The sequence below is a fragment of the Gorilla gorilla genome, chromosome 1 (genome assembly GCF_029281585.2).
Source record: "Gorilla gorilla gorilla isolate KB3781 chromosome 1, NHGRI_mGorGor1-v2.1_pri, whole genome shotgun sequence".
Taxonomy (NCBI): domain Eukaryota; kingdom Metazoa; phylum Chordata; class Mammalia; order Primates; family Hominidae; genus Gorilla; species Gorilla gorilla.
In genome coordinates, this window is record NC_073224.2 from 107038376 (window position 1) to 107050595 (window position 12220).

Consider the following 12220-nt stretch of genomic DNA (forward strand, 5'->3'; position numbering starts at 1 on the left):
GCTCCAGGAATGCAAATAATTTCTCACTGGGTTTTGGCGGGGGCGCGGAGCTGCGGAGAAGCGCGCGCCCGACAGCTTTCGCCGCAGCTGGGTCCCAGGGCGCTGGCGGCTGCGGCCCCCACATACGGGCGGAGGCTGCAATATGTACATGCGGCCACAGTGTGGCGCCAGGGGCCCGCCGCTGGACACTCTCGGAGCGCGTCGCCCCATCCCATCATTTACGGATCAAACCAAATAATCTAGAATCAAGTTGCTGTGTGTGTCATACTCCTCCTGTTTTTTTCCCTAAACTTTTAGTAGAGTCATTTACATAGTTCAGTTTTTACCTCAGCTATGTTACACAGTGGCAGGAAAATATTTTGTCTCCAAACTACAGCCCAAGTATGAGAGCAGCGTATCCTGAAGCTAATTAGTAACCAGAAAATCAGGAAGGTAAAGCAAATCTCTGGAGGCAAGATCTGGACTCTATGATATCGCCGCTTCTCCCCACTTGAAGCGTCTCTTTGCAGTGCCGCACTTGGAGATTTGGACTTAATCGTTAAACAAAAAGAACAGTTACATTCTGCCTTCCTACAGGGCAGGGGCCTAGGACTGGCAGCATTTCTGTTGTCTCTAGAAATAGAGGGGTTATGAGAGAGCCTCAAAAGAGAGGGCAAGAATAACACATCCATTTCTCATCATGAGTTACCCCCTTATACAAGGGGTATACGCCTAGAACGCGTATGGAGACATTCTCTTTTAGTAAAATCAAAGAGAAAAGCCATGAACTAAGTATCCTGAACACAGACGCGTGAGCCCTCTCAGTCTCACAGTCCCTTAGGAGTCATTTGTAAGTTCTATTTCCTTCCTTATTGTCTATACTATTCCTTCTTGTCTCCCTGAAATCTACCCACTCCTGGCTGTGTGTATGTCTCTTTCTGTCTGTTTCTCTATCTTAATCTTCTGTACATATGCACCCACTCACCTTTTTACCTTGTTCTGGGAAATAAAATACTATTTTTCAAACTATGTAATAGGATTATCAGGCTAGGCTTGACTTGTAAGTTTTTCAAGATTTCTTTAGAGTAGGCCTCATTTCAAGTCATCTTTGATGACCAAATTTCCAAATGTATCCCAGTTGAAGTCAGTTCATTTATTTGCTTTAAGAGTTATATACCATGAGACACACAGTTCTGGTGTTGTTGAACTTTTGGATGTTTGTACGCAGTGCTCACGGGGAGCAAGTGGGCAGGGGACGGTCCAGATTGATGGCCACCCACTGAGCCGCTGCTACTTGGCCCCCTGGGGCTCCTTCCGGTGCACCCCTTCCTGCAGCTGTTCTTCTTTTTGTTCCTGACATTTCAGCTCTTCTTCTAAATGTCTGTCTTCTTGAAGGCTGGAAATTACCTTCTTCTCATGACCAGAATCCAAAGAGATTTCTAAATTCCACTTTTTCTTTCTTTTCAGTTCTTTACGTATTGTCACCCAGAGAACAGTGTTCACTAAAAACATTATTCCCACTGCCAGATAGAAAAGGACATGAAACCAGACAGGAGTTGGTAACTGGAGGCCTGAAACAGAAAAAGACAAAGAGAAGAGATACTATTTAGAGACCAGAGGGGTCTGGCTGAGTTATGTTTGGAAGGGAAGGTTGGCTGAGACCTGATGTGCCTGTCCTCAAGGAGGCACTGGTCATTTCAGGGAGCAGGAAGGAACTGGCGGTAGCTCTAACCGGCTATATGGTGTATAGACAGGGACAGGCTCCTTGGAAGAGCTTAATTGCTGGGCCCTGTCAGTGGACTTACTCCCTAGTTCCAGAGACAGCTGGTATCTCTGTGCCATTTAATACTTGAAATGAATTTGGGTTGAAGATGAACTTTTTTCCCCCCAAGGAGACTTTGTTCTAGAGCTCACAATCCCTCTGCCTCAGTTAAATAGAGATACTTGGGGAGGTGGTGATTTGCAGTTTACAAAATCACTGTCTGATAAATCCACCTTGTGAGCTCCTTGAAGCAAGAACTATACTCAAATGTCTTTATATCCCCAGACGTATGACAACAGATAGGAAGAACTTGATAAATTGTTGGTGAGGAGGAGGGAGGCAGGGAAGCAGGGAGAGAGAGAGAGAGAAGGGGGGGTCATGGAGTGGAGGGAAGAGTGGGAGGGAGGGGAAAATACAATGAAGGAGAAGAAAAGAAGGACAGAGGAGAAAATGAAGGAAAGAAATGGAGGAAGAAAAGGCAAAGGAAAAAGAAAAAGAAAGGAAAGGAAATTTAACAGTTTGCAAGGAGAAGAGTGATGTTGTGAATCAAGGATGGAAAGGCCTGCTTGTGGGCTTTTCCTGAAGAGACTTTCCCCTCCTGTCTGGGCTAAAAACCCTTGAACAAACCTCAGTCCCATGGGAGATAAGGGAGTCCCTTCTTCTGTGCCAGTGGCTTCCCGTCATTCTCACTCACCAAGCACTTGAAGCTCCAACTCAGGGCTGCGCTTAAGGACATTTCCATCCTCTGTGGCAGCCTCGCACCAGTATAACCCAGAGTCTTCTCTTCTAGCAGTTAGTATTTGGTATTCAGAGGATGTATTCCTGCCTCGCAGGGTCTTGCTGCCCATGTAGAAGGAGAAGTAAAGCTGCAAACCAGGCCTCTGCAAGAGCAACTTTGTTTCACAGCTCAGGGTGACCAGATTCCCCTCCAGGAGTGGGGATGTCACAGATGCATTCAGCACTGGAGCTGGAAATAGCTCTAAGGAGAAAGTTGATGGGGGACAGGGTTGCCTGTTTAGCATCCAGGTCCTTTTCACAAAAGACATGCCCTTTACCCCCTTGGGAAACCTGGCCCTAGAAAATGCATCCATAAGGCATTAACCCTTTTTACTTCCAGCAGAGAGCCTTTCTTGGGGTGTCCTAATAGACATAATTAGGGTTGTCAGCTTGCTGAGTCCTACTGAGGATACCTCTATACCAGTGGTCCCCAACCTTTTTGGCACTAGGGATGGATTTTGTGGAAGGCAACTTTTCCACAGCCGGGGGGTGAAGTGGGGACGGTTTTGGAAGGTAACTGTTCCACCTCAGATCATCAGGCACGCACAATTCACAATAGGGTTCATGTTTCTATGAGAATCTAATGTCGCCACTGATTGGACAGGAGGAGGAGCTCAGGCCGTAATGCTGGCTCGTGAAGAAGCTCACCTCCTGCTGTGCAGCCCAGTTCCTAACAGGCCACGGACCAGTAAGGGTTGGGAACCCCTGCTCTACATGGTCCATCCTTCCCTGAATGACCATGTCATCTGGTCAATAACCATGCCCTTTTGGCAGTGGTCAACTAGGAGTGAACCCTGACTCACACACTTGCCATTTCAGTGACTTTATTATCACTATTATTATTATTATTTGAGACGTAGTCTCGCTCTGTTGCCCAGGCTGGAGTGTAGTGGCGCTATCTCGGCTCACTGCAAGCTCCGCCTCCTGGGTTCATGCTATTCTCCTGCCTCAGCTTCCTGAGTAGCTGGGACTACAGGTGCCCGCCACATTTCAGTGACTCATTATTTTTGTTCCTGACTTTAAAAGATAATCTGGGGCAATAATTTCTTTCCCACAGGAGTGAACTTCTTTTTTTTCTCAGACAGAGAAAGGTTGCTAGTGATTGTATTAAGAGGAAAGGCCGTGAAAGGGTCAGAACAAGGCCATATGCAAACTGCTTAGCCTGCAGATGCTCAGGAAGAAGTGGCACCACAGAGGCTGCTTTGTCCCTGAGAGGTAGATGGACAGTATAACCCGTTCCTCATGTTTTCCAGGTTTCTCTTTCTATGGAGCTTCCATGAGATCCCATGGTATTATTTTCTAACTCTCCTATCTACCTAGAGTGAGTCTGTATTCTTTACAACTAAAATAATGATGGATGAAATGGATCACCATTATGCCCTGACATTGACATTAGCTCCTGTGATTATTGATGGGGGTTGCGGTACACTGGAAAGAGTACTGGACTAGGACCCAGAGACCTCAGTTCTGGTTCCGGCTACTGGTCATGGTGTGGCCTTTAGTAATGCAGTTTACTTCTCTGGAGCCCAGTTTCTTCACTTGTAAATTAAAGTGAGGAGTTTAGAATATTTATGATGGTCCCTCAGGGGGAGGGACTATCAGTTCTATGACTATTCCAATACAATACCTTTCACAGTGACAGATATTCCTGCTGATGTGTAGCGATGCTTTCCCATGCCTGAGCAATGGTAGGTGCCATTGTGACTTATGTTGGTTTTCAGAATGGTGAGGTTAGAATTCCAGTGGAAAAACTTAAAGGCTTTGCCATTTTGATAGTAAAGCACATTGTACACCAGCTTATCCTTCCACGCATGACACCTCAAGGCCAGAGGTTCTCCTTCCGTGAAGACTCTGCTGGAGACCTGCAGTAGTAGCCAGCCTGAAAAATATGAACCCAAAATGTATGTATACAGTGGAGGAGGTACAAGGAGGCCCAAGCTTGGCCCTGTGGGCTTCCTATTTTTTCTCCTTGCAACATCCAGCCTCAGAGCTCTGCTAAATCTCAGGCCTATATCCAGTTCCTCAAATATCCAGTTCCAGCTTTGGTGGAAAGAAAAGCAATCTTTACTGGCAACTGCGTACACAGCCCTTTCTTATCTTCCCTTTCCAGATCTCAGAAGTTGGTTGAAACAAAAACAGTTCATACAGCATGGTAGGCAGAATTCTAAAATGATCCCAATGACTCACTCCCTTGCATAATCCCCTCGAGTGTGGGTGGAACCTATGACTTGCTTCTAGCCAACAGAATATGACAAGGGTGATGAAATGTCACTCTTGGGATTGCTACATTATGTAAGACTCTATCTTAGCAGTCTGGATGGAAAGTCTCCTCCTGAACTTGAAGAGGTAAGCTGCCATGCCAGGAGAGGGCCTACAAGAGTGCCACAAGGCAAGGGCCTCTAGGAGCTGAGAGTGGTCCCCCACTGATGGGCAGCAAGAAAGCAGGAACCTCAGTCCTACAACCACAAAGAACTGAATTCTGCCCGTGACTTTGTGAGCCTGGAAGAGCTGCAAAAAGAAACACAGCAAAGTCAACACCCTAACTGCAGCCTTGGAAGACTCTCAGCAGAGCACTCAGCTAAGCTGTGATGGGAGTCCTGACCCATGGAAACTGGAAGATCTTAAATGTATGTTGTTGCTAAATTTGTTACACAGCAATAGAAAACAAATACACTCCAACTCTTGACAAATTTGTTAATAGGACTACGCATCCTAAGACAAACACACAGAAGGGCAAACATCCAGATATAAACATCCTACTACATTGATATGAATACTCACATATGTAAGATCAATGATATCACTAGCAAAACAAGCTCCAAGTCAATGGGTTTTTCCTTTTGACATACACCTCTACACATAACCAAAAATGCTTCAACTACTTTTCTTTTCTCCAGAGGCAGTTGGTTTGGCTAAGTAAAAATGTGGTTCTTAGGAGACTAAGGCGGAAAAGAGACAATACTACCTTTTCCCCCTCCAGAACTTATCTAAGAATGGAAGGCACGTGTTTCTATGCTATACATAGCATGAATTTTACAGTCATGGATACTGATATAATGCTTCCAAATAGAATTAATTCTCTTCCCTCCCTTATTCCCACCCACAGCCAGCAGATGCTGAAAGACTGCACTGCCCAAACACTGCCATCTTTGCTTTATATATCCAAAAGGATGGGAAATGCTGTCACATCTCCATCAGAAACTGTCAAACACTAGTAATGGTAGAAAATATTTGAATGACACAATTAATAGGCTTGATTTTGTGGATGCTCTACTTTAGAAAGAAAATTCATATGCTTTTCAAACACACATGCAATGTTAGAAAAATTAAGTGTGAACTAGGCCACAAAGCAATTTTCAACAAATACTAATGAACTGATACCATGTTTAACACAAATTCTAACCAAAGTGCTATAACATTAGAAATCAATAACAAAAAACTACCCTCCAAAAAACATCTAAGTAATTCATGAATAAAATAATGTATAATGGAAATTTATGAATTTTTAAACTTAAATGGTAATGGTAGTATTATATATCAAAACTCACGAGATGCAGCTTTTAGCAGACATTACTAATTTCCTACTCAACAATCATTCCCCTACCTTCATGACTTTGGTGTCAGCCATATGATTAGGGCTCGGGTCCACCAACCAGCTGCATTTTCTTGGTCTTAGCACATACTGATTAAATTGAAATGACTAAGAGTCAGTGAGCTGCAATTGAATTCCCCATGGCTGACTGTGGCAAAACATTTTAAAATAGGGCATAGACAGCACCAACCAAAAATGTTGGTGTATTGTACTGTAGTAAAATTAACAAGTCTTGTTCATTGAAAACAAACAAAACTTTAATATTATAGTGAAAAGAAAAGCCACAGAGTGGGAGAAGATATTTAAGACACTTGAAAAAGGACTTATATCCAGAATATATAAATAACTCCTATAAGTCAGTAAGAAAAAGACAGACAATAGAAAAATTGTCAAAAAGACCTTACAAAAAAGGATACCCAAATAGGTAATAAACGTGAAAAATGGTCAATATCATAGTCATTAGGGAAATGCTTAATTTGCATTTGTATATCCAAAAGAGTGGGAAATTGTAACATACCTCCATCAGATGCTGTCAAACATTAGTAATGGTAGAAAATATTTGAAACATGTAAACAAAAATATCCACAGCATTACTATTTGTAAGTGGTCAAAACCAGAAGCAACCCGAGCCCCTCAGCAGAATGGGAAAATATGAAATATACAGTAATAAGAACAAATGAACTTCAATTTACAACATGTATACAGTTCACAATCATAATGTTGAGAAAAATAAACCAGACACAAAAGAGTACATCCTGTCCCATACTGTAGCCCTTTATATGAAGTTCAAAAATAGGCAAAAAACCTATGGTGCTGGAAGTCAGTGTCAGGGGTGGACTAGAAATGGGCAAGAAGGAGCTTCTGAGGTGCTGGAAATGTCTAAAATAGATCTGGATGCTGTTTACTTTGAAAAAATTTACTGTGGCATACATTTATGGCTTGTACATAAGTTATATTTCAATGAAAATTCACATTAAAATGTAATGTAAAAAATATATGATTCTCAGTAAGTCACTGATGCTGAGTGTCCTAGAGTCTGTGTAGAGGTAAAGAAAATGGACTCTTCCCAGCCCTAGTCCTTTTGTTGTCACTTGAACCATGAAACACTTCTGCTTGAATTACCCAAAGTGTCTTGTTGAAACAGCTCTGTCAGAGGTTGCAGTGAGCCAAGATCGCACCACTGCATTCCAGCCTGGGCAACGGAGTGAGACTCTGTCTCAAAAAAAAAAAAAGGAAACAGCTCTGTCAGCTTCCCTAACCTCTCCATCCTAAGAACTTATTTACAGAGACCTAAGGGACACACGAGGAACATCAAGCCTTCCCTCAGACATTCTCAACATTTCCTTGGCTAAAACACATTTCCTCTAACAGCAACCATGTCTGCATAAAGGTAATTTTGCCTCCAGTGTGGATTAACTTTTGCATTATCATTTTTAAAGAAGTTTAAACTCATCACTTCTGAATAACTAAATAATACATTTGGTTATTTTGTCTTGCATATTGAATGAAGCATTTTTCCCTGAAGAATATTGCAGTCTCCATCTCTTGATGAATAGAAACTCCTTACAGGTTTAAGTGGGTGGTGGGCTTTTCTGCTTCCATTTATTAAAATATGACAATAATTCCATGTCCAGAATATTATCTTACAGATACCCTATGAAATGTGCCCCCGGAATGTATGTATAAAGATAATTATTGCAGCAATGCTTGTAAAATCAAAAGAGTGGAAACATCTTATAAATTTGCTAATAGGCAGAATGGTTAAATTAATTCTGGTACAGCTGTGCAGCAGACATTTTAAAGTAGATTTCTATTAATATAAACAGAACTTCAAGGTATTTTAAGTGATAAAAGTAAGATATAGGACAATACTTAGAAAGTGTTCTACCACCCACAGCTTTAAAACCATATATATGTGTGTATATATATATAGTTTATATATAATAATGCTAATATATACATATATATGCATAATATGTATATATATATTAGCAGTTTTGTTTCTGTGGAAGGTGACTACAGATCTAGGGTTTTGGGTGGGAGGAAGATATTTCATTGTTCATTATTGCTCATTTGTTTGAATTATTATTATTTACTATGTGCAGGCATACATTTGGAATAATGATACAATGTTAGGGCCTAAGTCTTACTCTAGACATCCTACTTGCAGCTGGCCCAGCTGAGGTACTGTTGGTACACAGTTTAAGGACCCTGCTGTGATGTTTTGAGTATACTGATTTAGTTTCACCTGGTAGGTACATAGTGCTGAGACCTGCACCCAGATAAATCGACACACACACATCTGGCATCCAGAAAGGAGAGAACGCAGAGGAAGACCTTGTAGTTTCCGGCCCTCCTGGTCCAAGTCATAATTACCTCTGTGGATTTCCAGCTGTATGGGGTCACTTCGCCCTGAGAGACCTCTCTGGCACCTGTATTCACCACTGTCATTGACACTGGCAGAGGTGATTCTGTAGCTGGGGGTCGAGGTCTGAGTGGCTGTGCCATTGAGAAACCACTGTGTGGAGCTGCTCCCAGGCAGATGGAGCACCTCACAGTGCAAGGTTACGGTTTCCTCTTGGAACACGCTGACCCATGGAGGCTGCAAAGTGATCACTGCCTTTGTGGTGTCTACTTGGAGATTACAAGAAGAAAAAGAAAAAGATCAAGTGGAGTAAAGGGGAGGGCTCTGAGCAACTGGTAAGGCTTTTGTGGATAGCACAAGGGAAAAATACATATTTAGATTTATTTGAAAAATAGGCAAGTGGAAACCTACAAAAGCCAGCCTTTAAGAGTGTGGTCCTGCTGCAGAGACCTCTGTTCATGTTATTAAATCCTCATCTGGGTGTTGGGAATCTGGGGCTCCTGAGGATTAAATTACTGATGTAGGTTTTTCTGTTGGGAGCAATGAAGCAGGGTTTTAGACTTGGGCAAGCCAAGCGGAGCTGTTTTCCTTATCCTCTGAGCTATACTGTCTCTGAGAGTACATTGCAGGGCTTCAGCAGCTTGTACATTGGAAACGGAGGTTCAAACTCCTCTCTTTGAAGCCTTCAGTATTTGCCTGGCTCTTTCTGAGGAGAAAAAACCCACTCTGCTTTCTTGTAAAGGGGACTGGGTTAGGGGATGTTGGGAAACCCAGCAGACTACTTCAGTGTCAGCAGACTACTTTAGTGTTTGTGCAATTCTGGCCCTTTCCTGCTGTTATATATACATTCAGGCATTTCGTTCAGAGGAAAGAGCTCATTCAGAAAACTTTAGAAAGAAAGCTTACAAATCATAGTTTTTATGAAAATCATGCTCTGAATATGGGAGATTTTACATAATTTATAAATCTTTCTTCTTTCTCTGCTTTCCCTATATGCTCTTCTTCAGGTTAATAGGACCCATCCTTTGGAAGCAGGAAAGTGGCATAGAAGGAGAAACTGAGTTAGAGATCACTCACCCACTTGCCCATCAACTGGAACTGCAAGAGATCAGAGAATAAAGATATCAGTTGGTCCAGGGAAAATAATGAGGAAGAGAGAATTGGGGAGACAGAATTAATGTAGACTCTGAGGGATCAACTCAGATCTCTTGAGTTTCTATTTCTCTTTCTCAAAATCCAGTACTAACAGAACTGAACAAGCTACAGGTGGTTATCAAGGAAACTTCACTGCGGTGCGTCCAGGCTTAATGCTACCTCAGGGTTGCCCTTCCCATCCTTTTCATAAAATAAACTCTAATAAACCATGGAAGCACAGATACAAGTTGCTTCATACTCATGAGTTCTACCCAGAGTTACCACAGGAAGACAAAACTCTTGACTCACCACAGCCACAACCTGTACCCTTCTAACTGTCCCCTCTGAGTCCAACTTACCCCAAAGGAGCAGAGTTGTCAAGAACCACATGTTGTCTCCAAGCTGGTGGGAGCAGTGAAATCTGTAACATGCACGATATTGAAGAGGTTCTGCTGGCGGCTCCAGAGCCAAATTAGAAAAGAGGAAGGAAATTGTCTTTTCTGACCATTTTCATCATGTTCCTTTTCTGGGAAATACATCTCAAATTCTTGAAACATGCTTTCCCCATGCTCATACCTGTTAGCCCATCTCTCCCAGTTTGAATCTCTGATTTTCAGGTTATGAACTCTCAGAATCCAGGGAAAAGGCTAAAGTTGTATTGACATTCTATTCTATTTTTACCCTCTACCGTTTCTGTTTCTTAGGGTTAGAATATGGCAAAACCTCACTCTTTATAATTGGTTCAATGCCTGGCTAATGCCTCCAAACAATCATTTGAATCCAGAAGTTTCTATATCAGCCTCTATGAGGCCATGGGAAAAGTTACTCATCTACAAGAGCTGCCCTAATACAAACCAGCCTCTGCTCCTCTAGGGGACACAGACAGGATCAATCTCCCATTTTGGTTGAAAAAGAAAACAAACTCTCTTCCTGAAAGACATCATGAATTTGGAGTGTTTATTTTGGCTAAATCCAAGGTAATTAATTGCTTAATGTGGATGCTATGGAGAAGAAAAATAACTCATGCACATGGATAGCAATATCTTCAAGAAAAGAGTTTCAGAGTACAAGTGGGGAGCTCTGTGCCACCAAACTGAGGTGGCTCCTGAGACAGAGTTGTAACCCCATAAAAAGATTTTTAGGTATTGTGGTAAGAGAGAAAGAGAGCTAAATGGAAACTAGGATGAATTCAATGAGTGCAGAGAGACTTTGGCAATCTTACTAGCAGAGAATGAAAAATGATGACAAATCATGCTGTAGATTGGTATACTGGCCCCAGTTTGTCACCGCTCCCTGAATCTACACTCTCTCCACAGCCTCATGAGGGTACGTCTCTGACTCTTGACTGTGGCTCATCATGAGACTTTCATTGGCCAGCGAAATGTGAATGGAAATGACATGGTGCTAATTTCAAACTTAGCACTTAGGAAGCTTCACACATTATCTCTCACCCTCTTGTTCTCCTGTGATTGCTGAGACAAGAACATTTTTTAGCTAGTCAGCCACAGTGCGAAACAGAGCTGTCCTAGACATTGTGGCTTGAGGCAGAGCTGCCTCACCTGCCCTGCAAACTTGTAAGTGAGAACTAAGTGCTTACCTTTATATGCTACTGAGATTTTAAGATTTCTATACGAGCAAGAGCTGACTGACACAAATGAAAAGCAAGGAAGAAAGGCCGGGAAGAACTCAGGGTGTTCTGAAGAGATGAGAGAAGCCTCAGTTTGTTAAAATTTATATTCAAAGCCTATATCTGTAACTATTTTACTATTTTGTCTCCAAAGTTTTCTACTGTATGCATGTACCATAATTTATTTCACCAACTTCTCTTCATGAACGTGTAGGTTATTTCTAATTTTTTACTGTGTGACCAGTAAAAAAGACTGCTTACTACCATAAATAGTCTTGTGACTACCTTTAAACATTTGACTTATTTTTTCCTTAGGACATATTCCTAGAATCAGTAATGCTTACTCAAAGGAAATGTGCATTTTTTCCTTTGGATAAGATGCTATCAGATTGTCTATGATCATTATCCTCATCATTGCATAAATTTTAGAGTGCTTATTACATGCCAGACAAATATGCTTGATACATGTTTTCTTATTTAAGCCTCACAATAATCCATGAGTAGACACTAGTATCTCCATTTTACAAATGATAAACCTAGTGAAAGAGGAAATCAGTAATTTGTCCAAGGTTGTAAAAAATAGAAGCAGGATTTAAAATCAGAGAGTTTGATTTCCTTTACATACTTACTGATGGAGTATAACAGTGCCCACCCCATGCCTTGCGATTCTTGCTTTGTAGTAAAATAGCTACTTCTTTGAAAAATAAGTGAAATCATTTCATTGATCAGGATAACATGAGGGAATTAGGATTGTTGTGTAAGAGAAATGTAAGATCTATAGCCTGGAAGGATAAAATACTTTCTTTCTAATAAGTATTGTTGTTTCCAAATGTTGAGGAAATAGCCATTGATGTAGGTTTAAATTCATGTAAGAAGAGCTAGAAAAATGGGGCAAACATAGTAACAAAAGCAGAGTAGTCTTCTAGCATTTGATGGACAATGAAAATCATGATGCTCTGTTCTCACTTATAAGTGGGAGCTGAA

General features: G+C 41.6%; 2 protein-coding genes across 6 annotated transcripts in view; one reads left to right on the top strand and one right to left on the bottom strand.

Moving 5' to 3' along the window:
* Nucleotides 1-12220, top strand: part of H2BC18 (H2B clustered histone 18) — a 57296-nt gene that overhangs the window by 19602 nt on the left and 25474 nt on the right. Inside the window, exon 2 of one of the 2 annotated variants that reach the window (XM_063695379.1) lies at nt 9483-11497. The exons of the other annotated variant lie outside the window; for it this stretch is intronic. Within the exon in view, the coding sequence (XP_063551449.1) occupies nt 9483-9594 (112 nt within the window). The 3' untranslated portion in view covers nt 9595-11497. Of the gene's footprint in view, nt 1-9482; nt 11498-12220 lie in introns of those variants that run through there. 2 annotated transcript variants of the gene reach the window in all.
* FCGR1A (Fc gamma receptor Ia) lies at nt 1112-10109 on the bottom strand. 4 transcript variants are annotated; one of them, XM_031009543.3, is made up of 6 exons: nt 9969-10109; nt 9553-9573; nt 8487-8744; nt 4146-4397; nt 2436-2720; nt 1112-1550 (listed from the first exon to the last, which is right to left on the bottom strand). In XM_031009543.3, the coding sequence occupies exons 1-6, from the start codon at nt 9997-9999 to the stop codon at nt 1270-1272; spliced, it is 1128 nt and encodes a 375-aa protein (XP_030865403.1). In that variant the 5' UTR covers nt 10000-10109; the 3' UTR covers nt 1112-1269. The 4 variants fall into 4 exon arrangements, with proteins under 4 accessions (XP_030865403.1, XP_004026584.2, XP_055213584.1 ...); XM_004026535.5 differs by having other exon boundaries at nt 8487-8741; nt 9969-10055; XM_055357609.2 differs by lacking the exon at nt 8487-8744.

Coding starts and splice junctions, on each gene's coding strand:
- FCGR1A (XM_031009543.3), bottom strand. CDS start 9,999: ATGTGGTTCTTGACAACTCTGCTCCTTTGGG. Junction 4,398..8,486: donor ACAGCTGGAAATCCACAGAG/GTAATTATGACT, acceptor CATATTTTTCAG/GCTGGCTACTACTGCAGGTC. Junction 1,551..2,435: donor GTTGGAGCTTCAAGTGCTTG/GTGAGTGAGAAT, acceptor TTTCTGTTTCAG/GCCTCCAGTTACCAACTCCT.